Consider the following 27,773-nt stretch of genomic DNA (forward strand, 5'->3'; position numbering starts at 1 on the left):
CTCCAATTGTGTTGCTAAGGACCGTTCGGAGAGAGTTTCCCTTTCTGCTTCTACATCCAGATAGGCGGCTGCGTGGGGAGGGGGTTCTCTCCGCCCGGTCACTGGGAGACCAACAGCATTCCTTGTGTTCCTGCTATGAGATGCACCGTTGATCTGACTTAACAAGGAAACCCGTATAGTAGGGACTAGAGAATAGTTTGGGCTCATGCTTCCTTTAATTTTCAGAGGTCAGGTTTATAACTTGATTATTCTACTCACATTTTGAAACACACGTTATGCTTGTTGGTGCACAGAATATTTCTGGAGGGAGCTGTAAGAAACTGGTACCACGCTTCTCCTCTTGAGCCTGGGGGCTACAAGAAGGAGGGCAGTTATGCTTTTATATCTTTCAAATGTTGTATCATGTGTATTTATTGCTGACTTTAAAAAAACCCACCAAACTACATCAGTAATTGTTTTGCACTGTCCTTGTTTCTCAGCTTAGGGAGTTGAAGACTCATTTAGGAAAGGGAGTGGTTTAACTTACTAGGTTGGGGTCTGCTTTGGGATTTACTTTACTAAGCTTGCCGAGAACTCCCATGGACGAGACCCCCCAGGCAGCTGGATGGAGGGGAAAGGCTCTTCCTCCCTTTGCTTTGCTTTCCTCCAGTCAGGCAGCGGGGAGGTGGTGTCTCAGAAGGCAAGAGGAATCTAGCCGTGTGATGGAGAGAGTGGGGTGACCACAACAAAAGTGCAGACTCCAGGGCCAGTGCTTCTCCACGTGGCTGGGTCTGGGAATCGCCTCCTGCCTGGCCCCACCCAGACAGGCTGATCTGATCGGGTGGTGAACATGCCCAGATGGTTTTAACGTGGAACCAGGGCAAGGATCGAGGCTCGGGAGGGACGTCTGTGCTCACCCTGCACGTTCACAGGCTGCCTGGCTGCGTCTCATCAGTGCTTTGCAATCCCTAGATGCACCTGTGCTTGTGAAAGCAGATCCGCTGTCCATACCTGGTCTCCAGGTGTGCCGGCCGCAAGGGAGGTCTGGGAAACAGGGTTGCAGGTGGGATGAGGATGGTTGTCATTTTGAGCTGGTGCCCTCGTGTTTGTCCCGCTGTGGCTCAGAGAGCTTGAGTTTCTGGCCCAACTTTTGTTTTGTTTTGTTTTTTATAATATTTATTTAGTTATTTAGTGATTTATTTATTTCTTGGCTGCATTGGGTCTTCATTGCTGCATGGGCTTTTCTCTAGTTGTGGCGAGTGGGGGCTACTCTTCATTGCTGAGCACCGGCTTAGTTGCTCCACAATATGTGGTATCTTCCTGGCCCAGGGATCGAACCCATGTCCCCTGCATTGGCAGGTGGATTCTTAACCACTGCACCTCCAGGGAAGTCCCCTAGCCCAATGTTTTAAAGCTCTTATGAAAGATAACTTTATAGATAGAGCTTTTAAAATCAATAATTTTAGTGTCCTGGTCTCTGAGTTTTCGTTCCTTTGCTTAAACAATCTACGTGTTTTAAATATTTCACACGCCCGTCGCTGGGACCACCGAGGCTGGATGCGCTGGGTAGATTCAGGTTCTGCTGCCAGCTCTTTCCTTCCCTCCCAAGTGGTCCCCCACCCCAACCCCACAGGTCAGGTGCTTGGGCTTGAGGAGGCCCCTGGTCATGGGTCCTTGTTTGATTTCCTGTGTCCAACTCATTACCTTGACAGGCTCACCTTTTCTGACTGCAGGATGTTAAAACTCATGTCTCAGCACTAAGGAGAAAGCTCAGAGATTTGTTTGGTTTTCTTTTTAAGTTGTGGTAACACACACATCACATGAACTTTACCATTAGTGACATTTAGTACATGAGTGGGGTTTTGCAGCTGTTGTTACCATCCCAGAAGGAAGGCTCGCCTGTTTGCAGTCTCCCCCCGGCCCCTGTGCCAGCCCATGGCACCCACTCATCTACTTTCTACCTTCGGGGATCTGTCTGTTCTGGACATTTCGTATAAAGGGAGTCATGTGATATGTGACCTTCTGTGTCTGGATAATCTCACCAAGCGTCCTGTTTTTGAGGCTTGTCCGTGCTATCGCCTGTGTCAGAGCTTCACTCCTTTTCATGGCTGCATAACATTCCCTCGTGTGGCCGGCCCCATTCTGTTTATCCATCAGCTGTTGATGGACCCTGGGGTTGTTCTGAACAATAAAGCTCTGAGCATTTGTGTACAGGTGTTTGTGTGAGTCCCTGTTCTTGGGTCTCCTGGAAAGACACCTAGGAGTGGAGCCGCTTTGTCAGACAGTTGGCTCCGTGTCTGGCTGCCAGGCCGTTTCCACAGCGACTGCCATATTGCCCCCTCCAGCTGTGCACAACAGTGTTTCCCAGGGTCTCCACCTCCTCACCCACCTCTGCCACTTTTCATTTTATTACTAAAGCTGCTCTAGTAGGTGTACACACAGGCGTTTATTTTTATTTATTTATTTATTTATTTTGGCTGCACCAGGCCTTGGTTGCGGCACATGGGATCTTCATTGTGGCATGCAGGCTTAGTTGCCCCGTGGCATGTGGAATCTAGTTCCCTGACCAGGGATTGAACCTGTGCCCCGTGCATTGGGAGTGTGGAGTCTTACCCACTGGACCACCAGGGAAGTCCCTTAAATGAGTTATTTTTATTAAATAGTAGAGGAAAACAGTTAAAGTCAGAAAGTAAAAAGTGTATTCATAAACCCAGGATTCTGTTGTTTCTTCTCTCCTCCCCAACCCACCCTCTCCCAGAGGGAGCCCTTCCCACTGTCCTAGCTTTAACCTCTGGCACAGCCTCCCTCTTGGGTAGATGAGGGTTATAACCCACTCAGACCCTTTGATCCCTTGCAGCCTCTCAATATGATTTGTGTTAGTTAGGACACTGGTTTGGCTATTTGAAAAGGACCAAAATAACAAATCCCTTGCCTTACGCAAGAGGCTTGGTGGTGGAGGTTTCCAGCTGTCAGGCCCACTCTCTGTCTGTGGTTCATCTTCAGAAGTCGTGTTTTCCATTTTTCTTTCTGAGGTGGCCGCCCCAGGTTTCCTCCCAACCTCGCCTGGTGCTGCCAGCAGGAGGGGCAGGAAGGAGGGTGGTCGTTCCTCCCCTACCTCCTGACTTTATCTTGTTACCAATAGTAATTAGCTTGAGTGCTCACTGTGTATTACATACTGTTATAAGTGCTTCCTGTGCATTTACTGCTTTAATCCTTCAGAGTCCTTTAAACACTGTTGTTGCCCTTTCACAGGGAAGGTCACAGGGAAGGACACAGGTGCGGTCAGGCATCACAGCTCGCCCAGGTCACACGGTGAGTAAGCACAGCCTCCTCCTTGCCGGGCTGACTCCCCACTCGGGTCAGGAGGCCAGTCAGAGGAGCCTCAGTTAATAGTTAATGTTTGATGAGTGGTTTGCTGTGCTCTAGCTTGGCTGGCCTGTCCGGGTCAGCAGGCGGGAGCTGCAGTGCACAGAGGGAAACCTGCCCTGCCTGCTGCCTCTATGCAGCCACTGCCCTTCTGAGTTAGGGGCCTTCTCCAGCGGGTCTGTGACACCCTTTATTGAGCTTGTATTTCCCAGGTTACTGGGCTGCGGTCACGGCAGGGCCCAGGGCTCTTGACCGCCTCTCTGTTGCCGCCACAGTGGCCAGAAGGTGGACTTGGGGATGTGCACACAATGACGGACAGCAAGGACTTAGAAGCCGAGATCCACCCCCTGAAGGACGAGAACAGGAAGGTGCAGGAGAATCTGGTAAACCCAGCGGGAAAGGAAACCAGCGTGAAGCCGCCCTCACAGTCCCATCTCTCCCGGTGCCGGACAGTGGCCTTTTTCCTTTCGCTGTTCATCTGCCTTTTCGTGGTGTTCGTGGTTTCCTTCCTCGTCCCGTGTCCAGACCGGCCAGCGTCGCAGGGGGTGTGGAGGATCGATTACAAGACGGCAGGTGCGGGCGGCTCACGGGGTGCGGTCAGGAAAGGAAAGTGGCACATTTGGTTACTTTTCTGAATTTAAAAAAATATTCGTAAAACAGAGCAAGTGGCAGAATAGATGTAGACAAGGCCGTTCTGAATGTGAAAACCAGGCAGCAGTGTTGTCGCTGGTCTCCCGGATGTGCTCCAGCTGAGGTGCCAGTCCGCCCCACCGCAGTCAAGCACACCTGATTTCTCTCTTGTGAAATCGTGGCCTTTATGGGAGCAGCTCAGTCAGCTTCTTCGGGGCACTTTCCTGCCCGTGGGGAGTTGTCCCGTATCAGTGGGTGTGGGTGCTAACAGCCTCGTAATGTTTCTTTGCACAGACTCGGAGCCCTCTCTGGTGGAATAAGGGGAATTTCTTGTTTAAGCCCCACTTCCGGTCAGTTTTGTTCAGAATTTGACGTTTAATTTTGAGAGGGAGGAGTAACATGTGTTTATTTTTGGCAGCTTTATTGAGATATAATTTCCATATCATAATATTCACTTGCTTTGAGTATACGATTCAGTGGTTCTTAGTCAGTTTAAGACTTGAGCACCTGTGCAGCTGTCACCACAATCCAGTGTTTAGAACATCCGTCATCCCTACATGATTCCTTGCTGTCAGGCCTCAGCCCCACCTCCAGCCCCAGAGCTGCCAGTGGGCTTCCCGTTTCCATACACTTGCTATTCCTGGACATTTCATGTAAATGAAATCATGTAAGTGAAATCATGTAAGATGCGTCTTTGGCTCCTCTCACTTAAATGAGTTCATCTGTGTGGTAGTGTGTTCCTTTGTGTGGACAGACCAGAGTGTTCATCCACTGACCAGTTGGTGAACATTTGCATTGTTTTCAGTTTTTGACTTTTATGAGTAACACCGCTGTGAACATTTGTGTACAAATCTTTGTGTGGACATATGTCTATTTCTCTTGGGTAGATTGCCAGGAGCAGAATTGTTGAACTTCAGAGTAAGTTTGTGTCTGACTTGGCTCACTGCTAGGCCTTTCCCCAGCAGCTGCACCGTTTCACATCCCCACTGGCCTTGTGGGAGAGGATTCTGGCTTCTCTGTATCCTCGCCAACACTTGTCATTATTTGTCTTTTTTAGTGTAGCCTTCCTAGTGGGTGTGAAGTGGTATCTCGCTGCGTTTATAGTTTGCATTTCCCTGGTGACTAACGATATTCACGTGGGTTATTAGCTGTTCTTACATTTTCTCTGGTGAATGTCTGTTCAAATCTTCCACTCACTTAAAAATGATTGTTTTATTATTGAGTTATAAAAGTTCTTTTAACACAACATTGTAAATAACTATATGTCAATAAATTTTTTAAAAGTTCTTTATATGTTCCAGGTACAAGTCTTTCATCACATATGTGATCTGCGAGTATTTGTGACCCGTCTGGGTCTTTTCATTTTCTTTAGGGTGTCTGTCTACTGAAGCACAGAAGTTTTAAATTTCAGTGAAGTCAAATGTACCAGCTTTTTAGTATGGATGGTGCTTTTGGTGTCTAAGAACTCTTTGCCTAATTTAAGGTCATGACGATTTTTTCTTCTAGAAGTTTTATAGTTCTCGTTCTGCCATTTAGTTCTGTCATCCATTTTGGGGTCATTTTTTTTTTTTTTTTTTTTTTTTGGGGTCATTTTTGTGCGGAGTGTTTGGTGGAATCAAGTGGCAGGATTTCTAGAAACCGTCACACATGCCTCCCTCCCAGCAGGACCATCTCGGCACTGAGCTCCCTCGAGTCTAGGGGCGGGAGGCAAGCATGTTAACTTTGGTCGTCCCGACAGTGCCGGGAACGTGATCCTTTCACCACTGAGTTGCCTGGAGCCTTTGCTGACATGCAGTGGACCGTCAGTTCTGCTCTGTTCTTCTGCGTCCTTACACCAGTGCCGTGTCATCTTGCTTTCCATGGCTCCACAGACGCAAGTCTTCCAGCTTTGTTCCTTTATTTCTCCACAACATTGTTGTGGCTCTTTGGGTCCTTTGCATTTTTATAAAATTTTAGGAGCAGCCTGTCAATTTCTGTAAAAAAAGCCTTCTGGGGTTTTAATAGAAATTATGTAGAATCTATAGTTTGGGTAGAATCGCATCCTAACAACGTCACACCTTTCAGTTCCTGTATATGGAGCATGTCTCCATTTGTTTAGGTCTTTAATTTCTCTGAACAATGTTTCAGTGTTCGGTGGGCAAGTCCTGCACTTTTGTTAAATTTATTCCAAAATGTCCCCCCTTTTTTATGAGTAGTTTTATTTAAGCATTTTTTAAAATTTTATTGAAGTGTAGTTGATGTACAATGTTGTGTTAATTTCTGCTTTTTACAGCAAAGTCAGTCAGTTGTGCACATATACATTCTTTTCCATATTCTTTCCACTATGGTTTATCATAGGATATTGAATATAGTCCCCCATGCTATATAGTAGGACCTTGTTTTTTATCCATCCTGTATATAATAGTTTGCGTCTGCTAATCCCAAACTCCCAATCCTTCCCTCGCTCCCACCCCAAATGTTCTCTTTGATGCTATTGTGATAGGAATTGTTGTGTGAATTTAATTTGCAACTTCTCCTTGGTAGTTTATAGAAACACTGCTGGTTATTATATGGGCCTCTAAATTGTGGCCTTGAACTCATTAACCAGGTTAGTAGGGATGTATGTGTGTATTATTTAGAATTTTCTACCTACAGAATCATGCAATATGCGAACAGAGAGACAGTTTTACTTCTTCCTTCCCTCTTCTTTTTCTTGCCTGATTTCATTGCTCGAATCTGCAGTACAGTGTTGAACAGATGAGGTGAGAGCAGGCATCTTCCTCCCAATCTTAGGAATAAAACATTACATCTTTCAGCAGTAAGTGTGTTGAGAGCTGTAGGCTTTTTGCAGAGGCCCTTTATCAGTTTGGGTTTTTATAATGAAAAGGTGTTGGGTTTTGTCAGATGCTTTTTCTATGTCTGTGAGACACCTGTGTGGCTTTTGTCCATTATCCTGTGGACCTGGCGTATCACCTTGACGTTCAGATGTTAAATCAACCTTGCGTTCCTGAGGTAGAACCCACTAGATCATGTTGTGTAATCACTCCTTCAAGTCACTGGGTCCAGTTTTCTAGTTTGTATCAAGAATTGCCATGTCTGTATTAGTGAGGGATATTGAACACAGCTTTTTTTTCTTTTCTTGTTTTAGATTAGCCCCATTTTATTTTACTTTATTTTTTCGACTACACCACATGGCTTGCGGGATCTTAGTTCCCCAACCAGGGACCGAACCCCATGCCCCCTGCAGTGGAAGCACAGAGTTCTAACCGCTGGGCCGCCAGGGAAGTCCCAAACACAGCTTTCTTTTCTCGTGATGGCTTTGTCCTCATAGATTGTGGAGAGAGCAAGGGCCCTCTCTATTCTCTCCTGATGGTAGGTGAAGCCTTCAGACTGTCCGGAATATGTGGGGTCTTATCAAGACCAATTAGGGTATCTCGCTTTCTGGACACCCTGTTCAGTTTCTGGCCCGTCTCTGTATGTGCATCTCACCCTGGAGCTGGCTCCAAAGTTGGCCTCTCCTTGGTCTGCCCCAGAGATCACTCCTGTTTTCAGCCACCCTGGCAGGAAGCTGCTGCTTTCTGATCTACCCAGTGTGATACCCGGCTGATGGAGGTGAGCACGGGAGCGGCCCAAGGTGAAATGCCCCAGACACCCACTGTTCCAACCCACAGCGCAGTAGTGTTTCTTTCTTTCTTTTTTAAAGCTACAGTGTTTGTTTGTTTTCTTTTTTTTTTAATTAATTAATTTATTTATTGGCTGTGTTGGGTCTTCGTTGCTGCACATGGGCTTTCTCTAGTTGCAGCAAGCGCAGGCTCTTCATTGCAGTGGCTTCTCTTGTTGCAGAGCATGGGCTCTAGGCACGGGGGCTTCAGTAGTTGCGGCACATGGGCTCAAAAGTTGTGGCTCACAGGCTCTAGAGCACAGGCTCAGTGGTTGTGATGCATGGGCTTAGTTGCTCCTCAGCCTGTGGGATCTTCCCAGATCAGGGCTCAAACCCGTGTCCCCTGCATTGGCAGGCGGATTCTTAACCACTGCACCACCAGGGAAGTCCTTTTGCCTGTTTTTTTGTTTGTTTTGTTGTTGGGTTTTAGGAATTCTTTGTATCTTCTAGATATTAATCCCTTAACAGGTGTGTGGTTTGCAAATATTTTCTCCCCTTCTGTGGTTTGTCTTTTCACTCCCTCGATGGTGTCCTTTGATGAAGTACAGTTTACCTGTTTTTTTCTTTGTTGCCTCTGCTTTTGGTGTCACACCCAAGAAATCATTACCAAAACCAATGTCATGAAGATTATTCCCTATGTTTTCTTCTAAGAGTTTTATAGATTTAGCTCTTAAGTTTAGGTCTTTGATCCATTTTGAGTTCATTTTTGTATATGGAGTGAAGTAAGGACTCCATTTCATTCCTTTGGTGTTAGATTTTAAAGCATGTAGTTTATCATTTGAGTCTTTGAATGAAGGAAGGAGTAGCCCCTGTGAGTGTGGATGTGTGGACTGCAGACCCCAGACTGATTAGGGAGGGACTTGACCCTGAACAGAAGGTGTGCAGAACGCCCATGTGTGATACCCAGGTGTCCTTAACAGCTGACACCCAACCCCCAAGTGATGAAGAACTGCTGCTGCTCTGAAGGGATGTGGGGTTACCAGCCTGCGAGGAGGCAGCATTGCCCTGTGGTCTCTCCCCGGGCGGCCACACCTGCGCTTGGCCCCACGTCAGGCCTGATCTGGGAACGTAGCCGGTGGTTTCCTTTTCAGTCGCCTGTGACTTTCTGGCCACAGAGGACGTGAACAAGGACAGGATCCAGGATGTCCTCTTTCTTTATAAAAACACCAACAGCAGCAGCAACTTCAGCCTCTCCTGTGCTGACGAAGGTAATTTTGTTTTTAATCCAAAAAACGAGGCGCTTCCTGCAGCAGGAGGAATCCCCTTGCTCTCTCCGTGTTTGGGGGAAGCAGCTGGTGGAATTTCTGGAAGCTCTCACGTTGTGGGCCCTCCCCCCCACCCCGCTGCGCTGGGCTGCGGACCCCGTGGGGTCAACCCCAGGGATCCGGGGACCCAGGGATGGGGCACGAAGCCGGTGCCCTCAGCCCCGCAGACCTGGGTCTCTCCCTCCAGGCTTTTCCTCCCCCTGCACCTTTGTGGCCGCTGTGTCTGGGGCCCATGGCACCGTCCTCTGGGAGAGGCCTGTGGTCCAGGACAGGGCCCTCGTGGAATGCGGCATCCCCCAGCCGAGGGGCAGCGGGGCATCTGCCTGCATCATCCTTGGCAGACCTGGCCCCTTCATCGCGGTGGACTCGGTCACAGGTAGGCTGCTTCCCGCAGTTGGGTCCCCCAGGCCTCTGCACACGGGTCTGATGCCAGGACACTCAGAGGAGGATCAGCCCAGGCTCCCCGTGGGCTGCGTGGCTGGAGGGGGGAAAGGCATGCCCTGCGAGGAGTCACACTTCACTGACGTCCCCTCCAGTGTAAGTTGCACCTGTGGCCAAGGCAGTGGGGGGTGGGGATGGGTGGGGGAGGTTGGCTGCTGCCCATTCATGAGGGCAGGTAGAGGCGCCAGGCCAGGCGCCAGGGGAGGGGGGCCTGGGCCTGGCCAGCTGGAGCCCTGAGGCCTGCACGCTGCGCCTTAAGGCAGTAGGTCCTGGTCCTTTTCTGAGGCCCTGAGGAATTCTGTGCCTTGATGCCAGGTTTGGTGGTAGCAGCACTTCCTGCATAGGCTGTGGTTTTGAGAGTAGGGAGGAAAATAAAGAGCAAGCTGGAAATATTTTAAGAAGAGAAGAACCTGACTAAAAACTGGTGTGGGCAGGTTGTACCTGGGTCAGACGCCATCAGGTCAGGACCTGTGGTCCCCAGGTATACCCACAAGGCTGCACCTTCATTCTTGTCCTGTGTGCGGGGCAGGGGCTACACACGTGACCCCAGCGGGCAGCGAGGCCAGGCCCGGCCCATCTGAGAGGGGGATCCGCATCGGCCAACACAGGATGAGGAGAGAGGAGGGGGCCGTGCCACACCAAAGGGATACTGCTGACATGTGCCCGTGTGCCTTGTGGCCACACACGTGTGTCTGTTTCCACGGCAGCACACGCAGCGCACAGGCCCTGTGCTTGATTTTAGGGGAGACCCTGTGGAGCCATCCCAGCAGCTTTGGGGGAAACGTGTCCGTCCTGAGCCCTCTGCTCCGGGTCCCCGACATCGATGCTGATGGGGCCCCAGACCTCCTGGTCCTCACCCAGGAGGAGGACCAGGTACGGCCTTTGTCCCAGCCACGTGGCCCCCTAAGAGTGGCAGAGAGCGTGTGACCTGCCAGTGCCGCGGGCCCAGCTCCCAGGACAGTGTGGGTAGCCCACACGCATCTCCCAGCATCAGACACGGTACAGTCAACCCAGCGGGTGGGTCTGACCCCCTTCTTCTCCATGCCTTGCAGGTCAGTGGCTACCTCTACTCAGGCAGCACCGGGCAGCAGGTCGGCCTCCCAGGCAGCCTGGGTGTGGGCGGGACCAATGGCTCCATCCTCCACGTCACCAGGGAGGGTGCCCACTACATCCTCGTCCCCTGTGGTATGTGGTGCCCACCGCCCCAGGGCGGCCCCCCTTGTGGGCCTGCTGGCCTCACCCGCGTGGCACCTGGGAGGAAGTGGGTGTGGGGCTGGTGGCTCCCACAGTTGTTCCAAGGATGTGACGTCATCACCCGCTGACAGGTGACGCAAGGCTCTTCTGTGTTCACAGACACCTGCCTCTGCAGCCACTCAGTGAAGGGCCTATACGAGAAGGCCACTGGGAGGGACAGCCCGCTCAAGAGCGACCCCTTCTGGGAGGACATGCTCAACACCACCTCCCACAGGCTGCACACGCACAGGTGGGGGGTGGGGACCTAGGTGTAGGGCCCTGGGTGCAAGGAGCCATAGGGTAGTGCAGGGTCCTTGCCTCGTGTCGGGTGTCCGAGGTTGTCTTGGACTCAGACTCGGGAAAGCGGCAAACAGAAGCCAAATAAAAACGGGAGAAGACAGGTCCCCACTGGGCTCACGGGTCACTGTGTCCAGTGAAGATCTACTTTTAGTCTGAAACTGGAGAAGCAAGAACGTGGGGCTGAGCCCTGGGAGCCTGAGGGAAACAGCCCCGCAGGCAGCGCTGGGGAGGGTCCCGTCCCCACCCCCACCCGAGGCCCCATCCTGTCCCTCCTGCCCGTAGCATGGGAGCCATCCGCTACCTGATGAACGTTCCAGGGAAGGTGGGCCAGGACCTGCTTCTTGTGAGTTCCGAGGCCTGCATACTGCTAGATGGGCAGGACCTGGCGCCCAGGTGGACCCTCAGCGCAGCCCAGGTCCTCAGGTATGGGGTCCTTCTCAAGGGAGCTGGCAGCCCTGGGGAGGAGGCCCATGTGCCTGGTGCCGCCCTGCCCTTGGGGGGTGGTGAGACCCCTGGCGTCAGAGCCCTGGCCCATGCAGGTACAGCCTACGTGTCCCAGGTATCTTTTCTTACAAAGGCCCTGATACCTTACAGAGGCCCTGCATGAGGCCACCTCTCTGCTCTCCTTCCAGAAAACCTGTCCTTGGCTACTACAAACCAGACACCCCAGCTGTGGTCATTGAGAACGGGACCAGCTCCAACAGACAGGTCGCTGCACTTCCTCCTGAATCTCACCTTTGCCCGTAGCTGAGGGAAGCTGGTCTGAGCGGGAGGCTGAGCTGGGACCAGAGGCCTCGGTGAGCCGCCCTCAGCGATGCAACCCTCGTGCTGCCCCCTCCCCCTGCAGATCCTGCTCCTAGACCTCGGCTCAGGGGCCATCCTGTGGGGCCAGGCCCTCCCGGGCCTCCCTGGGGACCCGTCGTCCGCCAGCCTGCCCACTGCAGACCACCGCTCTGCCTTCTTCTTCTGGGGCCTCCATGAGCCAGCTGGTGCCAACCAGACGGTACAGTCTTGGGTCCTGGCTTGTGGCGTGGGGTGGAGCCAGTGGCTGGGTGAGCGCAGGTAGATAGAAGCCATGCAGGGTGGGCAGGACAAGGGGGTCCAGGCGATTTGGGAGGAAGTGGGTGCGTGGGGCAGCAGCTGGAAGACACCCGAGAAGGGTCAGGGTCAAGTGGGGAAGAGGGGCAGGAGGTGGAGCTGGCGTTTCCTGGCACCCGGTGGACACAGCTCCGGGAGCGGTCACAGTCAGCAGCGTCCGGGAGGGTCAGCCTCACGCCCATGCTGCCCTCCCTGCAGGAGCTTGGAGCCACCGGGCACCACCTATACATGTTCCATCCCACGCTGCCCGGCATCCTGCTGGAACTGGCCAATGTCTCCACCCCCATCGTCGCCTTCCAGGGTAAGTGCACCCCACACAGGCCTGGGCCACTAGCTGCAGGAGGCCCATGCTGACCGGTCCCAGGACCTGACGGCTGTGTTCCCACAGTGGTTCTGCTTGAGCCGAGCCGCCACGCTGCCTGCATCCTCCTGACGGGCCCGGCCAGCCCAGATCCACCCGGCCTGGTCTCTGTAGCCAAACACAAGGTGCGGGACCTCGTCCCAAGCAGCAGGGTGGTCCACCTGGCCGAGGGTGGCCCTGACAGTGACCAGGCCGTCAGGGACCGGTTCTCCCACCTGCGGTACCGGAGTGAGACCTAGATGTGCGGCAGCCAGAGCCCGAGGGAGAGACGGCTGCTGAAGTTTCATGTCCTGGGAAGTCGGCCCTTCGCTGGCTTGATCTGCACGCCGACTCCTGACCTGGCGACACTCTCCACGGGGCCCCAACACCTCAAGGACGTTCCGGGGCCTCTCCCTTCTCCTACCAGCACGCTGGGCCCTCACTCAGGTCCCCACTCCGAGCCCCGCTGGCGTTGCCCTGGGCAGAGCCCATGCTGGCAGCAGCTCACGCCCACTCCTCCACACCTGGCCAGAGCCACCTTCTCTGCACTGTTTCCCTGGGGTCATGGAGCTCAGAGGGTGGTGGGCCCTGGGGTGGCCTGAGGCAGTTCCACACCCCAGTGTGGTTGGTGGTGGCTTGCCGTGGAGACCCTGTGATGGGGCCCATGAGGAATGGGACTGGGAGGATGTGATGGGTGGGCTGCGTGGAGCTGTGAGGGTCCTGAGGACCCAGCCCCAGGATGCGCCCTGGGGTCAGTGTGCACCCTCGATATACACTGGGGCTCCTCGTCCCTAAGGGGTCCCTGCACCCCTGGGGTGTGGCCACTGGCCCCGCCTTCCCGGTGCTTGGACTTCCCCTGCAGTTGGTGTGACCTGATGCAAGACTCACCTCTGTGCCTTGGTCGCCCCAGACCCACCCGGTGCTGTGGGGCTCTGCCATGACCGGACAAAAGCGAGCAGCCAGATGACCCTGGGTACCTCGGGAAGAGATCAGAATAAACACTGGTGTTGCACTGTCTGGAAAGCCCCGTGTGTTCCTGTGTCTGTCTGTCTGCTGGATCAGTGGGAAAGGCAGCTGGGGAGGTGAGCCCAGCACCCACACCGCCTGATCAGAGACTGGGGCATCCAGCACGGCCTCCAAGTGCATTTCAGGGCTGCAGACCCCGCCCTGCTTACCCACAGCAGGCTAGGAGCCCGGCCTGTGGGCGTGCTCCCACCTGGGACAGGCATAGGGTCCCTCAGCACTGAGCTCCGGTAGCTGCCCAGGCAGGAGGAGCCTGGGCATGGGGCTGCAGTGAGATGAAGACTTGGGTACCAAAGTGATGGGGGCCATCGTGGAGAATCCTGCAGGAATTTCCTGAAGGCACTTACATATGACAAGGCTGCTTCCAGAACCAGCTGTTTCTCCTTGCAAAGGCCTGGGAGGCAACAAGTCTGGGGTTGAAGGGGTGAGTCCTCTGTCCCTGTGAGAAGCCACCCAGTCCCCAGGGCCTACAGCAGTGGACGGAGGAGCTGGCTCTGGGCAAGGACCAGCCTGCAGATCCCAGGAGGATGTGTTCAGAGTCTGGGCCCCAGAGACACCCTCACTGGTGCACCCTGGCATCATAAGTAAAGCAGCTGTGCCCGTGGTCACTCTGGGGGTCTTGGGGGCTCTGGCCTACTCTGTGCTCCCTGTACCTGTGATGCCTTAGGGAAGAGCTGCCCCTGCAGACACTGCGTTCAACACCAGACAGCCCCCTGGACTCTGTGCTCACTCTCCCCTGGAAAACTCAGGCATCCATGTGCCACCAGGGCACAAGCTCCCCACTGTCGCGTCCAAAGCCTGAACCCCAAGTCTACAGCCTGAGCCCAGCCCGAGGCCTGCGAAGCCCACCCACAGGACCCTCCACCCACTGCCTCTGATACCTGCCCACTGTCTTTCACCACCTCCCTCACCAGTGCACACTTCACCCACATGCCACACGTGCACGCATACCCACCACGTGTGAACCCACCATGACTTAAACCACAGCAGGACAGGCTCAGAGTGAGGACCCGAGGGTCTTTTATTTCTGTGCTGGGAGCAGGAGGGTGTGGGCAGCACTGAGGGAGGGGTGGCGCTGCCCCAGCTGAGCCAGTCTGGCTGTGCCCCCAAAGGAGCAGCTGTACCTTCACGCTGAGTCTCGGGGACCCTCCGAGTGGGGACTCCCTGGTGTCTTTTCCCAAAGGTTCCGCCACTCTGGCTATGAACTGGGACCGGCTGTCGGAGGAGCAACAATGCTGGAGCCATCTCTGTCCAACTACAGGGAAAAGCCATGGCCTCGGGCAGCCACGGAGGTGGACGGGCAACGTTCCAGCAGGAGCGGCACCTCCCCTGCACGCCCGCATCACATGCTGGTGGCCACCTGACTGTGCGTCTCGCTCTGGGAGTCATGGAGGGGTGGGTTGGGTACCATCTCTTCTCCATCCAGGGCACCTCTGCCTTGGGAATTAGCCTCCGGAACAGCCCCTTCTGGAGGTGGGCGTGACAAGGGAAAAGGTGGACCCCCGAGGGGTGTGTACCGCCACAAGGCCGGGTGCTCAGGGCCTGAGTGGACCCCCATGCCAGGGGTCTCAGTGGCTGCCAGGACCCTGGGTGACAGGAGGTAAAGAGGGCGAGATGGCCCCCTCCTGCCCCCGCCCAGGCCCACCTAGGCCTCCCCATCACCACCGATGGGCTCCCCGGAGGTAGAAGTGGGAAGGACAGCAGGGCTGGGGCTGGAATGCCGTGGCTTCCACATGAACGGGAACACCCTGCAGGTGGGAAGGGGCCTGAGTGCTGGGTGCCGCCCCTGGCATCCTGCCCGCCTCCCCAGGCACTGCCTGACTCACCGTCGCTTGGTCTCTGGGGGCACCACGGCCTCGGCCAGCAGATCTTTATACAAGTCCGACTTCAGGAACCTTGGGTAGGAGTCCTGCAAGAGACGGCATCTGACCCCGATCCCTTCCTGCCCCTGGTCTTAGCCAGCGCTGCCCAGGCTCCTCCGAGGCCGCGGCCCACGGTGTATGGGACCAGAGCAGCCTCCCCAGACCGGCCCAGACCAGGCTGGCCCCATCCAGGCAGGAGCCCAGTGTCCATGTGGGGAGTGAACGTGGCACCTCCTCTGATGGAACTGGTGGCCCTGGTTCGTGTGGACCCGCAGAGTGAGGGTGAGGGTGTGGGGCAGAATGAAAGCAAGGTTGAGAAAAACTGCACAGGATTCAGTGAAAATGGACAGGAATCTGTGAACCCAGTGGCTTGTGTTTTGAAAAGAAAAATACACATTTTCAATTGTTAACTTCCGTGGAGGAGCAAGGATGTAGACAATATTTAGTTCAATGTACTTTGCTTTGTAGGTTGGATTTTGAAACTGTTTAGCTATTTTATGTAATTATAAAATAAATAAGCAATCCCCAAACATTGAAAGTGAAGGAGGGGACCTCCCTGGTGGCACAGTGGTTAAGAATCCGCCAATGCAGGGGATATGGGTTCGAGCCCTGGTCAGGTAAGATCCCACATGCCGTGGAGCAACTAAGCCCATGCGCCACAACTACTGAGCCTGTGCTCTAGAGCCCGTGCTCCACAAGAGAAGCCACCACAATGAGAGGCCCTCGCACTGCAACGAAGAGTACTCCCACTCACTACAACTAGAGAAAGCCCGCATGCAGCAACGAAGACCAAACACAGCCAAAAATAATTAAAAAAGAAAGTGGAGGCGGCGGGGGGGGGGGGTATAAGTGAAGCTGGACGTCCAGTAGGAAACACCACCCTAACCACATGTAATCAAGCATCCTAGGGGCTATGGACAAAGGATCAAAAAGAAAAACAGTAAATAACTTCCAGGCACTGTGAATGGTAGGTAGTGTCATGCTGCTCAGTTGAGCTACTGAGTGAAATTTGAGAAAAAGCAAATGAGTGATTATGTTGGCACCACTGAAAACCCTGATTTTCAGCAGGGGAGTAAGGAGAGAGAGAGAGAGGCAGAAGATATTAAGGAAACTCTATAATCCTGATTCCAAATTAGAAGTATAGTATGAACTTTTGGTATGTTTCATCACCCTCATACCAGAACCAAACAAAGATATCACAAAAAAAGAAAATTACAGACCAATATCACTGATGAACATAGATGCAAAAGTCCTCAATAAAATACTAGCAAACAGAATTCAACAACACGTTAAAAGGATCATACACCATGATCAAGTGGGGTTTATCCCTGGAATGCAAGGATTCTTCAATGTACACAAATAAATCAATGATACACCATATTAACAAATTAAGGAATAAAAACCATATGATCACCTCAATAGATGCAGAAAAAGCTTTTGACAAAATTCAATACCCATTTATGATTAAAAAAAAAAAAAAACTCTCCAGAAAATGGGCATAGAGGGAACCTACATCAACATGATAAAGGCCATATATGACAAACCTACAGCAAACTTCATTCTCAATGGTGAAAAACTGAAAGCATTTCCACTAAGATTAGGAACAAGACAAGGATGTCCACTCTCACCACTGTTATTCAACATAGTTTTGGAAGTCCTAGCTATGGCAATCAGAGAAGAAAAAAATAAAAGGAATACAAATTGGAAAAAAAGTAAAACTGTCACTGTTTGACGATGACATGATACTATACATAGAAAATCCTAAAGATGCCACCAGAAACTTACTAGAACTAATCAATGAATTTAGTAATGTTGTAGGATACAAAATTAACACACAGAGATCTCTTGCATTCCTATACACTAACAATGAAAAATCAGAAAGAGAAATTAAGGAAACAATCCCATTTACCATTGTAACAAGAAAGAATAAAATACCTAGGAATAAACATACCTAAGGAGGCAAAAGAACTGTACTCAGAAAACTATAAAACACTGATGAAAGAAATCAAAGATGACATAAACAGATGGAGAGATATACCATATCCTTGGACTGGAATAATCAATATTGTGAAAATGACTATACTACCCCAAACAATCTACTGATTCAATGCAATCCCTATCAAATTACCAATGGCATTCTTCACAGAATTAAAATGAAAAATTTTATGATTTGCATTCAAACACAAAAGACCCTGAATAGCCAAAGCAATCTTGAGAAAGAAAAGTGGAGCTGGAGGAATCAGGCTCCCCAGTTTCAAACAATACTACAAAGCTACAGTAATCAAGACAATATGGTACTGGTACAAGAACAGAAATATAGATCAATGGTACAGGATAGAAAGCCTAGAGATAAACCGACACACATACAGTAACCTAATTTATGACAAAGGAGGCAAGAACATTCAATGGAGAAAAAAACAGCCTCTTCAATAAGTGGTGCTGGGAAAACTGGACAGCTACATGTGAAAGAATGAAATTAGAACACTCCCTAACACCATACACAAAAATAAACTAAAAATGGATTAAAGACCTAAAGGTAAGGCCAGACACTATAAAACTCCTAGAGGAAAACATAGGAAGAACACTCTTTGACATAAATCACAGCAAGATCTTTTTTGACCCACCTCCTAGAGTAATGGAAATAAAAACAAAAATAAGTGGGACCTAATGAAACTTAAAAGCTTCTGCACAGCAAAGGAAACTATAAGCAAGGCAAAAAGACAACCCTCAGAATGGGGGAAAATATTTGCAAACGAATCAACAAAGGATTAATCTCCAAAATATACAAACAGTTCATCCAGCTCAATATCAAAAAATCAAACAACCCAATCAAAAAATGGGCAGAAGACCTAAATAGGCATTTCTCCAAAGAAGACATACAGATGGCCAAGAGGCACATGAAAAGCTGCTCAACATCACTAATTATTAGAGAAATGCACATCAAAACTACGAGGTATCACCTCACATCGGTTAGAATGGGCATCATCAGAAAATATACAAACAATAAATGCTGGAGAGGGTGTGGAGAAAAGGCAACTCTCCTGCACTGTTGGTGGGAATGTAAATTGATACACCCACTATGGAGAACAGTATGGAGGTTCCTTGCAAAACTAAAAATAGAGTTACCATATGACCCAGCAATCCCACTCCTGGGCATATACCCAGAGAACAGCATAATTCACAAAGACACATGCACTCCAATGTTCACTGCAGCACTATTTACAATAGCCAGGACATGGAAGCAACCTAAATGTCCATTAACAGATGAATGGATAAAGAAGATGTGGTACATATATACAATGGAATATTACTTAGCTGTAAAAAGGAACAAAATTGGGACATCTGTAGAGACATGGATGGACCTAGAGACTGTCATACAGAGTGAAGTGAGTCAGAAACAGAAAAACAAATATCGTATATTAACACATATATGTGGACTACAGAAAAATGGTACAAATCAACCGGTTTGCAAGGCACAAATAGAGACACAGATGTAGAGAACAAACATATGGACCCCAAGTGGGGAAAGCGGGGAGGGTTGGGGGGAATGAATTGAGAGACTGGGATACCAAACTGTACACTCTAAATATATGCAGTTTATTGTATGTTAACTGTATCTCAATAAAAGTTCTTAAAAAAAAAAAAAAAAAAGACCTACATGTAAGACCAGACACTATAAAACTCTAGAGGAAAACACAGAAAAAATACTCTATGACATAAACCACAGCAAGATCTTTTTTGACCCACCTTCTAGAGTAATGAAAATAAAAACAAAAATAAATGGGACTTAATTAAACTTAAAAGTTTTTGCACAGCAAAGGAAACCATAAACAAGACAAAAAGACAACCCTCAGAATGGGAGAAAATATTTGCAAATGAGCAATAGACACAGACTTCCGTAGTGGCACAGTGGTTAAGAATCCGCCTGCCAACACAGGAGAGACAGGTTTGAGCCCTGGTCTGGGAAGATTCCACACACCACAGAGCAGCTAAGCCCATGCGCCGCAAATACTGAGCCTGCGCTGTAGAGTCCACAAGCCACAACTACTGAGCCCACGCACCTAGAGCCTATGCTCCGCAACAAGAGAAGCTACCACAATGAGAAGCCCATGCACCTCAACAAAGAGTAGCTCCCAATGGCAGCAACTAGAGAAAAAGCCCGCGTGCAGCAACAAAGACCCAACATAGCAAATAAAAAATAAATAAATAAATAAATAAAAATAAACAAATTTTAAAAATGAGCAACAGAGAAAGGATTAATTTCCAAAATATACCAACAGCTCTTGGAGCTCAATAACAAAAAAACAACCAACCCAATTAAAAAATGGGCATAAGACCTAAATAGACATTTCACCAAAGAAGACATACAGATGGCCAAGAGGCACATGAAAAAATGCTCAATATCACTAATTATTAGAGAAATGTAAATCAAAACTACAATGAGGTATCACCTCACACCGGTCAGAATGGCCATCATTAAAAAATCTGCAAACAATAAATGCTGGAGAGGGTGTGGAGAAAAGGGAACCCTCCTGCACTGTTGGTGGGAATATAAATTGATATAGTCACTGTGGAAAATAGTATGGAGGTTCCTTAAAAGACTAAAAACAGAACTACCATATGACGTAACAATCCCACTACTGGGCATATACCCTGAGAAAACCATAATTCAAAAGGACACATGTACCCCAGTGTTCACTGCAGCACTATTTACAATAGCCAGGACATGGAAACAACCTAAATGTCCAACGACAGATGAATGGATAAAGAAGATGTGGTATATATATACAATAGAATATTACTCAGCCATAAAAAGGAATGAAATTGGGTCATTTGTAGAGACATGGATGGACCTAGAGTCTATCATACACAGTGAAGTGAGACAGAAAGAGAAAAACAAATATCGTATATTAATGCATATATATGGGATCTAGAAAAATGGTACAGAGGAACCTATTTGCAGGGCAGGAATAGAGACACAGATGTAGAGAATGGACATGTGGACACAGGTGGGGAAGGGGAGGGTGGGACGAATTGGGAGATTGGGATTGACATAAGTACATTACCATCTGTAAAATAGGCAGCTAGCGGGAACATGCTATAAAGCACAGGGAGTTCAGCTCGGTGCTCTGTAATGACCTAGAGAGGGGGGAGGAGGTGGGGGGGTGGGGGTGGGGGCGGGAGGGAGATCCAAGAGGGATGGGATATATGTATACATACAGCTGATTCACTTCATTGTACAGCAAAAACTAACACAGCATGGTACAACAATTATACTCCAATATATAAAATAAAATAAATAAAATAAATAAAGCAAAACACGTATTTCCTGATTCTGTCTACTGAAAGGCCTGGGAACCCAGATCACCCCTGGTGCTTGGCGCTATGATGGGTCTGATGTGCAGGTCAAGGCTTCTGAACACCACTTTGAGGGAGGGCTGAGGTCCTGAGGAATGGCTGGCTCTAGGTCTGGGGCAGGACAGCCCTTTCCATAGATTTTGGACATGTCCAGGACTCAAGAGCAACCAGCTGGAGAGGGGCACCTCTGCACATTCCGTGAGATGAGGACTGAAGCTGACTGAAACCCATCAAATATGGTCAAAATGTGAATTCACGATGGCATTTAGAAACTTCCCAACCTCACTGACCACCCTTGGCAGATACCAGGGGTCCAACTGCTTATTTTGAAAAGTGGTCACTAAAGAAGGAATCAAGCCTTGGTCCTGCCTTTCCTCCATGATGAGAACCGCTGGTCCAGCAACAAGCAGGGAGAGGTGGTGTCAAAACTGGGTGGCAGTGATGGGTTAGAATATCCCAAACCCCTACGAGATCATGGATCTGGGCCAGACTGTCAAGGCTGTTTACACCACAAAAGAGAGACAGGTGGACCGACATCCCTCTTGAGCGAAGAACACACCAGACACCACCTCTGAAGTATCAATTCACAAGCAAACTGAACTAACAAGAAAACTGAAAACAATCTGATCAAGGAACATGGTGTCTGCAGAAGCTGGAAAAAGCGGGACAGATTCTGCCCCGGAACCTCCAGTGAACCAGCCTGCCCTGGTCTCAGCCCTGAGACCCCTTCAGGCTTCTACCTGCACAGGCACAGAAACAAGCAGCAGTGGGAAACCAGCCTGAGGTCACGTGGGAAAGGGGACACAACTGGCCACGCAAGGACGTCGAGTAAATACCGTTGGTGTTTCGTGTGTGACGCTGGCCTCTGCAGCCACATTGAAAGGGAAGAGGTGACCGTGTCCTGTAAGGGAACTCCCTGCAATGCCAACAGACATGGAGTCTGGAAATGGCTTTAAAGTCGGGGGGTGGAGGGCAGTGGGCAGGATGGATCATGAGTCCGGACAAGCCCCAAGTTGACAGTTAGTGAAGGCGAGCTGTAGGTACGTGGGGATTCATGATTTTACTTTTTGTTCATGTTTGACGTTTTCCAATTAGAGCACCTCACACTCACGGCTGAACAAGCCCTGCAGCCACCCCGAGCCTCCATTTGCTGCTCTATAAAGTGCAGTGTGAGCTGTAGGACTGAGCCGGCAGGAGCCTCGGGAAGCGGGTGCAGACTGGCCTCCAAGCCGTGGCCACGGAGGCCACGTGACCCCGGCTCGGGGTCAGGGAGGGGAGGGGGGCCCACCTTCTTCATCAGCATGTAGATGTGCAGCTGGGCGTCATCCAGCACGTGGCGGTGGGGCTGGCCCAGGCCAGCCAGCGTCCTCTCCATCGTCCGGCTGTCGACGTTGACCCAGCGGGCAGCGCCGGGGGCCAGGAACTGCCTGTGTGTGGGGTATGGGGGCCCTGGTGGGTCTGGGCCCTTTGGGTGGGCTGCCCGCCGCCGCCCGCCCCACGCCGCAGCACTCACTGGTACACAGCCTCCACCAGGGCGCGGACCCGGGCCTGCCCTCCATGACGCAGCTCCTCACAGGCCTCCCAGAAGCTGAGGTTCTCGGCTGGCGGGGTGCAGGCACCACGTCAGGCCCACCCCGGGCCGGTGGAAACCTGGGGCTGGGAGGGGCTCGAGCAGAGGTGGGCGCTTCTCACCACTGAACTCTTTCCTAAGAAAGTCCATGAAGTGGGCCCGTCCCACGGGGTCTTCCAAGAGCTCCCGGAAGCTGAAGGCCCACTGCTCCACGCGGAGCCTCGTGGGCACGGCCACGCTGCGGGGAGGGGCGGCGGGGTCAGAAGCGGGAGGCACACGGGGGTGGGGGCACACCTGCGGCCCCTGGCCCGCCCCGGGCTCACCTGGGTGCGTTCACGGCCCAGTAGGTACCGTCGTCTGTGACCCAGGGGTTGCTGGGCAGGCAGCCCGACATGATGGGGTCGTGTGGCCCACGCTGGCTGCTAAACTTCAGGTACCTGGGGGTGGGGGGCGGTGCCAGGCCAGTGCAGGGGGGTGCTGCGGGGACGAGGGTGCTGGAGGAAGGGTCTGGGCTCGGGGCTGGGGGTCTCCAGCTGCCACCCCCATCCCACTCACGCCTCGAGGCAGACGGAGGACGTCACCCGGGCCCTGCCCAGGGCCTTCTGTAAGCACTCGACCTAGAACACAGACCCGTGAGGGGGGCGGGCTGGGAGCCGCCGGCCCACCCTGCCCCTCCCCTCTCTCCTGCCCCCAGACCTACCTCCTGTCTGTAGAAATCCATGGTCTTGGTGTGGAAGGACCCGGTGTGCTACAGTTAGAAGGCAGCCCCCTCAGGGACGGACATCCCACCCCGCGTCCTGCCCTCCAGAGCCCCAGCTTCTAATGCAGGGGTCTGACTTTTCAGGACACTTCCTGGGACCTCAAGTCTGGACATTTCGGGGTGTCCACCAAGCCCTAGGTTTGCAAAGCTGCCTTGAGTTTCCCCAACTGTCACTATTTCATATTTTCAAATGTATTGAAAGGAGGGGAAGGCAGAGAGCGCCCTCAGGACACGTACACTTGTGATGCCAACCTTTCCTCTCAGCTATTTTTGCCTGACTTTGATGGAAATCATAAACCTATGACTGTGCAACTATGATTTTGAAGGCAGGAAGACGTTTTCTCCGTAACGTACTACATGAATCTGCTCTATGTTTTGTGTGTCGTGGGATCTGACCGAGGACTCTGCTGCTACAAAGTTCGGACACGTGTCCTGGTCCAATTCCCTGCAGTTTGGAGGCTTTGAGGGACGCCGTTCATTCGGCCTTGGTCCCTTGGGCCCATGGCCCTGCTCGCCACCCCTCCAAGTCCCCACAGACTGATGCTGCCCTGGCTTGGGGGAGAAGCCCCCCTCCCCCCCTAGGATCCACTGTACTTTCTTGCACCCAGGGCAGCAGGTGGGAGGCGAGAGAGAGCGAGAGTTAGCAGGGGGCTGGGAGTGGGGGGCTGGGAGTGTGGGAGGGGGAGGGGGAGGCAGGGAGCGAAGCAGGAGATTTGGAGTGACTGAATCATGGGATATTTGGATGGACAAGTGGACAGGAGGGTGGGCAGCCCCCAAGTAGTCCCCTAGTGGTGAAGCGGCGAGAGTGGGGACAGGGTGGAGTGGGGGTGTGTGGCAGCTGGAGGCACATGGAGCAGGGAGCCCTGTGCGAGGGTGGGGAGGGGCTGGGAGGGCGTGCACACAGGGTCCTCACCATCTGCACTCGCCCAGCCGTGCAGGAACCCCGCTCTGGACCCTGCTCCAGCACGCTGGGGACCCCAGGCTGCAGAGGGGGTATGAGATGAAGTGGGGGCACAGCTCAGGCAGGCTGCTGAGACCCTCCTAACCCCATAACTGAAACTCTATGCCCATGTCACACCCTAATGTGGAAACACTCTCCGAGGACCTTGGGACCTGTGTCCTCTCTGCCCATCACCACTCCAGGGCACCCTCCCTGTCTAGCCCACCCGGGTCCCCTCCTCAGCCCCTCACCCAGCTCCTGGCTCCTAAGGTGAAGTCTGTGACCTGCCCCCAAGCCCCTCACCCCCATTCTTCCTCACCTCAGCCAAGCTCACCTTTGAGCTCCTGGCTGCTGAGGCCACAACCGCAGGCGGCCTACCTGAGACAGCCCCTCTGGCCACACCACATCCTGCCACCCTGTCTCCAAACACACGCCACCCTGGTGGGCGCCCACTCACCGGGAGGCCACAGCTGACATTCCTGGTCCCTCCCCAGAGATCCCTTGGCCCTCAGCCCACCCCTCAGCCTTGGCCACGCCCACCCACCTCCCCTCCCCCACCCCCCGGAGCCCCTGTGACCCTCAGGTGGAAGATTAAGGGCCATTTTCCCAGAGACACCACCCATATCTGATGAGGTAATCAGGCCCATGGGTGCCTCTCGTTTTCCTCTCATGATGTTTTTTCCCTGGAGCTTCTACTCATGGACTGCTGTGATTGCCCCACACAGCACACATCTGTGTCTACTGGTCTCTCCACCACCCCACACAGTAGGGGGACCTCAACCCACCTGCCAGGCCCACGGATCCTGGTAAGGCCTGACCCCAGGCCAGCACCGCAGATGCTCTTGGCCTGTGACCTCAGTCCCTCATGCTGCAGCTCAGCCCAGCCCCCACTTGCCTCCCCCAACCCTGAGGGACTTCAGGTGCCCCACTCGCCCTCCTCCCCCCAAGGGCCTCAGGTGCCCACACTCACTCCCCTCCCCCCAAGGGACTTCAGGTGCCCCCACTCCCTACCCCCACCCCCCAGGGCCTTCAGTTCTCTGCATTCTGCTTCCTTAGACCCAGAGAGAATGGAGTGTGTCCTGGTCCGTGGGTGGGGGGCAGCTCAGGCCTGGCCTTGTGATCTCTGGGTTCTGATGAACCACAGAAAGAGAACTTCCTGTCACCGAACAGGAATGTCCTTCCCAGGGGTTAGAAAGCAGGTCCTCCTCAGTGAGCACCTGAGGAGGCACACTGACCCCCTGGCAGGACCCCACTGTTGTCCCAGTGCCGCCCCCCACAAGGGGCTCACCGGGGGCCTGTTCACCAGCCAGTACGTCTGCTCCTGGCAAGCGATGACCAGCCTGTCCCCCTTCCTGCGCTGCTTAGCTGCCCTGGGAAGGAGGGGGTAGGCAGAGTTGGGGGGACACCATGCCACACCCCCCTTCAGGCCAAGGCCTGGGCAGGCAGCCAAGCATGGGTGTGCTATTTCTGGTCCCGGGGCTGCCAGTGCCTGCGCAGGGGGCATGCGGGGCGTGTGGGGCGTGGTCTCACCGCAGCTGCTCTCTCGCCTGCATCATTACCAGGTCCCACGTGTGGTTGATCTTCCTGTGCAGCTGGTCATAGTGCTCCTGGGGAGTGTTGAGGTCTCCAGTGGGAAACTCCCTCCTGTGGCCAGCTCTGGGGTGTGGACCCCCCACCTCCCCTCAGACCATGTAGGGTGTGTGTGCTTGTGTATCTACATCACCCTGGGGCCTGGGCCGTGTGCTCCAGGGCCACAGGTGGGGACTGGGTTCCTCTGGCTGGATTCAGCCTGGGAGGGGAGGGGAGGGGGGTCCCACCTTTTCATGGTCAACCAGGCCCCCCTGCTTTCGGATGTTCTTCTTGGCCAGGTAGATGGCTGGAAGGACAGGTCAGAGGCCGCAGAGGAGCAATGTCAGCTCCCCCTCCCTTGTGGCATCATGCCTGCAGCCACCAGATACGGAAGTGTGTCCCGGGCTGGCCCATCCCTCCTCACTCACCATAGTCCAGCTCAGTGGCTGGCCACAGGGTGCTCGTCCAGAAATAGGGTGTCTGGTACAGTGCAGAAACAAGGGTATCTGTGACTTTCTGGGCCTTCCCCACCCCAAGAGTTGTCCCTGCCCTCTCAGCTCCCTTGGGAGGAGACTGGGATGGCTGGGGTGTGTCTGCCCACCAGCCTGAGGCTCAACTGACCACCCACCAATCCCTCCACCCTGACCCAAGCTCCACGTGATTCACTGACTCTGGGCTCCCTGCCCAGGCCCAGGAGGTAGTTGCAATGCTGGGGGCGGGGACTGAGGGTAGGCTCTGTGGGGGTCCGTGGTGAGGGCAGAGGGAGGCTCCATCATGATTGAGGTCACACTGAGGTGCCAAGATCCTGCACTTAAGCCCCTTCTTCAGGGCTGGGGCCCAAGGACCCTGGGTAAGTTGGTGGAATCCTCTGCAGGTACTACCCTTTATGGGGTTCCTTAACTTGGTTCTTCTGTCACAGGGATGCTTCCAGTCCAGGACCACCAGTCCTGCTCCTGCCCCAGCCCCGCCCCTTCCAGGAGTCCCTGCCAGGGGGCTGCCTGGTGGGACGGCCCCACCTGCTCCCAGTTGAGCCTGACCTGGAACCTATAGGGTGTTTCATCTGGTCGGAGCTCGAGGCCGCGGGGGTCTCGCAGTGGGTATAGGTAGCCGTGCCGCACTAAGAGGGTGCCCAGGTGCAGGGCCTCTGGAGAGCGAGGTGGCAAATTCTCAGTGGGGAGCCAAGCTGGGTCCCCCAGCACACTGGGCTTGGCCCCAGCCCTAGGCCATCAGCACAGTGACCCCAGGGCCGGTTATGGGGCACAGGAAGAGCAGTGGGCTGACCCCTTACCCTCCTCTGTGATGCAGTACTTCTGGGTCAACCACTCCACGACATCGTTGCCTGCATAGCAGAGACTGGAGTCGGGAGAGGCCGAGGCAGGGCCAGCACCCCCCTCCCCGCCCGTGGCGTTGCCTCACCAGTCACTGCGTGGGGAATGACGGTGACAAGCAGGCGCTGGCTCCGCACCTTCACGCCCTGGTCGGGGTCCTGCATACTCACGACCATGCGCTCCATCTGGGCAAAGGAGGTTGAGGGGCTGCGGCGGCCCGCCTCCCCCACCCCCAGAGCTTGATTCCCCGGAACCGGCCGGGATGCGCCGGATCAGTGTGCTTGCAGGAGATTAACGCACACTGATGGTGGGATTTCAGGCCGCGGCTGAGCGCGGAGGCTCGGGGAGGCGCGGGCGAGGGGCGACCCCAACCCCGGGGTTTCCGCCGCCCCACCCCACTCACACAGTGCCATCGCCCCAGACCCGCATCCACACTCGCGCGCTCGCGTAGTGTCCACACACGCGCGCACCCGCACTCACTCCTCTCCAGCCCTCCCGGCCTCGCGTGCCGGGAAATCGTGGGCGGGGGGCGGCGAGCGGGATCCCCTGCACCCACCTTGCTCAAATGCGGCCTCTGCGCGCGGGGGTGCCCGCCGGGGGGCGCTGGGCCGGCGGCCATGGCGGAGGCAGGCTGGCGGGGCGAGGGTGTCCGCCCCGCCCCGCCCCGCCCGGCCGCCGCCCCGCCCCGCCCCGCCCCGCCCGCGAGTTAACCCTCGGAGGCAGCGGGGTCTGGGGTGTGGGGACGCGCTGGCGTCCGACCATCCACCTCGCGGAGGCTCCCCTCACATCACGAAAAGCCGAGGCCCGTGCCCGCGGGGACTTGCCTGGCGCTTCGAGAGGGGGCTTCGACCCATCCGGACAGCGTGGGGGAGAATCAGGCTCGGCCGGCATGGGGGTGGGGGAGGCTCAGAGATGGGGTGAGGAACTCAAGGAAAGGATGGGGGCTCAGAAAAGGGAGAGGGGACTTGGGATGGCGGGCTGGGGTGGAGGACAACGGTTTAGGGTCACTGTAACCCCTCCCCCATACCCACTTCCTGTGTTGGCACCCCAGGATGCGGTGACTAGCGGTGC

General features: G+C 53.5%; 2 protein-coding genes across 5 annotated transcripts in view; one reads left to right on the top strand and one right to left on the bottom strand.

The window, feature by feature from the left end:
- The window catches only part of FAM234A (family with sequence similarity 234 member A), a 30,203-nt gene extending 16,900 nt beyond the window's left edge, over nt 1-13,303 (top strand). For 2 of the 4 annotated variants that reach the window (XM_057695571.1, XM_057695572.1), the window contains 12 exons: nt 3,244-3,291; nt 3,621-3,918; nt 8,707-8,823; nt 9,068-9,256; nt 10,064-10,194; nt 10,374-10,506; nt 10,675-10,804; nt 11,137-11,277; nt 11,487-11,562; nt 11,702-11,857; nt 12,151-12,253; nt 12,341-13,303. In XM_057695571.1, coding sequence (XP_057551554.1) covers nt 3,654-3,918; nt 8,707-8,823; nt 9,068-9,256; nt 10,064-10,194; nt 10,374-10,506; nt 10,675-10,804; nt 11,137-11,277; nt 11,487-11,562; nt 11,702-11,857; nt 12,151-12,253; nt 12,341-12,552 — 1,653 coding nt within the window. In that variant the 5' untranslated portion in view covers nt 3,244-3,291; nt 3,621-3,653 and the 3' untranslated portion in view covers nt 12,553-13,303. Of the gene's footprint in view, nt 1-3,231; nt 3,292-3,620; nt 3,919-8,706; nt 8,824-9,067; nt 9,257-10,063; nt 10,195-10,373; nt 10,507-10,674; nt 10,805-11,136; nt 11,278-11,486; nt 11,563-11,701; nt 11,858-12,150; nt 12,254-12,340 lie in introns of all 4 variants that reach the window. The other 2 variants (XM_057695569.1, XM_057695570.1) reach the window with 1 other exon arrangement.
- Nucleotides 13,304-14,352: 1,049 nt separating this feature from the next.
- On the bottom strand, nt 14,353-27,327 carry RGS11 (regulator of G protein signaling 11). Its single transcript, XM_057749710.1, has 18 exons — nt 27,259-27,327; nt 26,791-26,887; nt 26,663-26,713; nt 26,412-26,518; nt 25,803-25,854; nt 25,623-25,681; nt 25,336-25,412; nt 25,094-25,175; nt 23,779-23,847; nt 22,806-22,853; nt 22,661-22,722; nt 22,429-22,542; nt 22,228-22,343; nt 22,049-22,136; nt 21,824-21,962; nt 15,142-15,224; nt 14,961-15,063; nt 14,353-14,782 (listed from the first exon to the last, which is right to left on the bottom strand). Exons 1-17 carry the CDS (start codon nt 27,319-27,321, stop codon nt 14,961-14,963), a joined length of 1,410 nt encoding a protein of 469 aa, XP_057605693.1. The 5' UTR covers nt 27,322-27,327; the 3' UTR covers nt 14,353-14,782.
- Nucleotides 27,328-27,773: the final 446 nt, after the last annotated feature.

This window comes from Hippopotamus amphibius, chromosome 9 (genome assembly GCF_030028045.1).
Source record: "Hippopotamus amphibius kiboko isolate mHipAmp2 chromosome 9, mHipAmp2.hap2, whole genome shotgun sequence".
Classification (NCBI taxonomy): Eukaryota; Metazoa; Chordata; class Mammalia; order Artiodactyla; family Hippopotamidae; genus Hippopotamus; species Hippopotamus amphibius.